The 2,910-nt window shown below is 46.5% G+C and overlaps 1 protein-coding gene across 1 annotated transcript; it reads left to right on the top strand.

Annotated features, from left to right (window-relative positions):
- Window positions 1–1,050: 1,050 nt before the first annotated feature.
- On the top strand, window positions 1,051–2,643 carry LOC131164064 (AT-hook motif nuclear-localized protein 24). The gene has a single exon (XM_058121006.1). It carries the CDS (start codon window positions 1,553–1,555, stop codon window positions 2,462–2,464), a length of 912 nt encoding a protein of 303 aa, XP_057976989.1. The 5' UTR covers window positions 1,051–1,552; the 3' UTR covers window positions 2,465–2,643.
- Window positions 2,644–2,910: the final 267 nt, after the last annotated feature.

The following is a 2,910-nucleotide window of genomic DNA, read 5'->3' on the forward strand; positions in this document are numbered from 1 at the left end:
CCTTTAACGTCAACATTGAGGAGAGAGAGAGAGTCCCTGCAAAATTCTCTCTCTCTCTCTCTCTCTCTCTCTCTCTCTCTCTCTCTCTCTCTCTCTTGTTATACGGGAGTCCAAGACTAAATTGAAGTTGTAAAAAGAAAAGGAGAAATAAAATAAGAGAGTGAGTGTTAAAATTAACAGAAATGCCACTGCGACTCTTATGTATGCCATGGCCCATGGTGGTGTTTGCTGCCGGCCGGCTCTTAAGGATGTATGATCCGCGATGATCATCATCAACAGCAAAATGGCCGGCTCTGCCTCTCTCCGTCTCTCTTCTTATATATAAATGCAAGACTTTAATTAATTTAATGCACTTTCCAGCCGTACATTACACATTATATTAATGCATTCTTAGCTTAAATTAATCACTACTTAGTGCTTCTGTCCAAGCATTCCTTGATAATTATATGTCTGTTAACTGTGGAAACCTCATGGATTAATCTGACTTTTTAACCCATCAATATGTATATATATATATATACACGCACACACACATATATTTCTTTAGAACAAGATATATGTATATATATCAATTAAAAAAGAAGCCTCTGTTTTCTTTTTCTTAATTTGGGTTATCATTGGCCCATGTTTTCTGTTCTGCAATGTTAATTAATGTACACGCCCTGCTGCTGTTGATTCTTTCTGCATCTCGATCATATTATTTATATATATATATGTATATGAAATTAAATTTATGATTAATTTGCTGGCAAGAAAAAGCAAATTTTGAGAAGATCAGATGGAAAGAAGAAGAGGGTGAATGAAGAGAGAAGAGAGGAGAGTGAAGTTGAATTCGGGGAAAATGACATCGAACTCCGCACTTTATAATAATGTTAAATATAAATTTTTATGTTAAACAGTGCATGAAAGAGAGAGAGAGAGAGAGAGAGAGAGAGAGAGAGAGAGAGAGAGAGAGAGAGAGACGGGGGGCGGGGGACCCATCCACCGCCCATACGCACGCAGTGTTACCGAAACCAAACCCATCATCAATCTATTTCTCGATCTAACCCTAACCCAACACTCACCCCTAGATGAACTTAACATCCCCCACATCCACCAGTATCCCCCCCCCCCCTCTCTTCCTCCTCCTCCCCCAAACCCTCAACAGTATCACCTGCAACCCCATGAAGCTAATCTTCCTTCACAAACCTCGACACGCACAAACTTCTCATAGCTACCTAGCTTTCCCCAATTAAGGGATATGGAAGAAAGAGTACTACTGCTCCTTCACCTCACAATCTTGTGCCCCTAGCTTCACACCCTAAATCTCCTCCTTCTCCCCCCCCCCCTTTGACCCTTGATGGTGGAGACTGCTAAATTAAGCAAGCTGGGAAAATACAATAATAGAGGGACACGACCCAGAAGTGCTACCTTCTTTGTTTTTGAGTAATTGCTGCTCCTTTACTCCTTTCTCTTTCTATTATTTCTCGGATTCATTACACTTTGGTCGTATCATATTCTGTGCATTTGAAGAAGTGAAGTGATCGAGATAAGGGGAGCAGAACATTAATTAATGGATCCATCAGTAACAGCCCACGGCCACTCCCTCCCGCCTCCCTTCCATACCAGAGATCTCCACCTTCACCACCACACCCAACACCAATTCCACCAAAATTCAGAAGACGAACAAAGCAGCGGCAGCGGCCTCAACAAGGGCCAGAAGCGCGACCGCGATGAACCCAACATCAATGACAACCCCAACAACGGCTCCGAAGGCCGCGACATCCTTGCCATCTCCTCCGCAGAAGGCGAGATCTCCCGCAGACCCCGCGGCCGACCCGCCGGATCCAAAAACAAGCCTAAGCCCCCCATCATCATTACCCGCGACAGCGCCAACGCCCTCCGCACCCACGTCATGGAGGTCGCGGACGGCTGCGACGTCGTCGAGAGCGTTTCCACCTTCGCGCGGCGCCGCCAGAGAGGGGTCTGCATTCTCAGCGGCACCGGCACCGTCACCAACGTGACGCTGCGTCAGCCTGCGTCGCCCGGTGCAATTGTGACCCTGCACGGGCGGTTCGAGATCTTGTCGCTGTCCGGGTCGTTTCTGCCACCTCCCGCACCACCGGCCGCGACGGGGCTGACCATATACTTGGCGGGGGGGCAAGGGCAGGTGGTAGGGGGGAGCGTGGTGGGGACGCTTCTGGCGGCGGGACCAGTGGTGATAATGGCGGCTTCGTTCAGCAATGCGGCGTACGAGAGGCTGCCGTTGGAGGAAGAAGATCCGTCCCTTCCAATACAAGGCGGGTCGTCGATGGGGTCGCCGGGAGGAGTTGGACAACAGCAGCAGCAGCAGCAGCAGCAACTTTTGGGTGGAGATCCAAACGCTTCCTTATTTCATGGGATACCGCCGAACCTTCTAAACTCAATTCAATTACCAGCGGCTGCTCACGAGGCCTATTGGGCAACTGGTCGCCCACCTTACTAATTGACCAACTTCATTTGATTTGGTAGACCGATGGGTCGATGGATGAGAAGTGTTAGGAACTTAATTTGTAGGTAGAGGAATTTGGGGTGATGGGACATTGGGGTTTTTGATTCTCTTTTGCTTTGTTTTTTTTTTGTTTTAATTCACGTTTGATTATGATCAGATGATGATGGTGGTGGTGGTATGCTTGCAGTGGCTGTTGATTGAAGAGCTAGCTGTGTAAATTCGTGAATTCCCGGGTGAGTTTTATTTTAATAAGTAATTTGTAGCATTTGGAAAGGAGGCAGAAGGTCAAGCAAGATCCAAAACATTTGAAGAACTTATAGTATTCTCTGTGCCTGGCTAGCTAGCTTTTACGGTTTCTGATGCAGGTTGAAGCTTTTTTTGTCTTTATTTTGTTTTGGTCAAGCAGATTGAAGCTTATTCACATTAATGTTATTCTTAAT

Source organism: Malania oleifera, chromosome 9 (genome assembly GCF_029873635.1).
Source record: "Malania oleifera isolate guangnan ecotype guangnan chromosome 9, ASM2987363v1, whole genome shotgun sequence".
In the NCBI taxonomy this organism is placed as follows: domain Eukaryota; kingdom Viridiplantae; phylum Streptophyta; class Magnoliopsida; order Santalales; family Ximeniaceae; genus Malania; species Malania oleifera.

What these genes read in the sequence shown, in the direction of transcription:
- LOC131164064 (XM_058121006.1), top strand. Translation starts at nt 1,553, where the DNA reads ATGGATCCATCAGTAACAGCCCACGGCCACTCCCTCCCGCCTCCCTTC.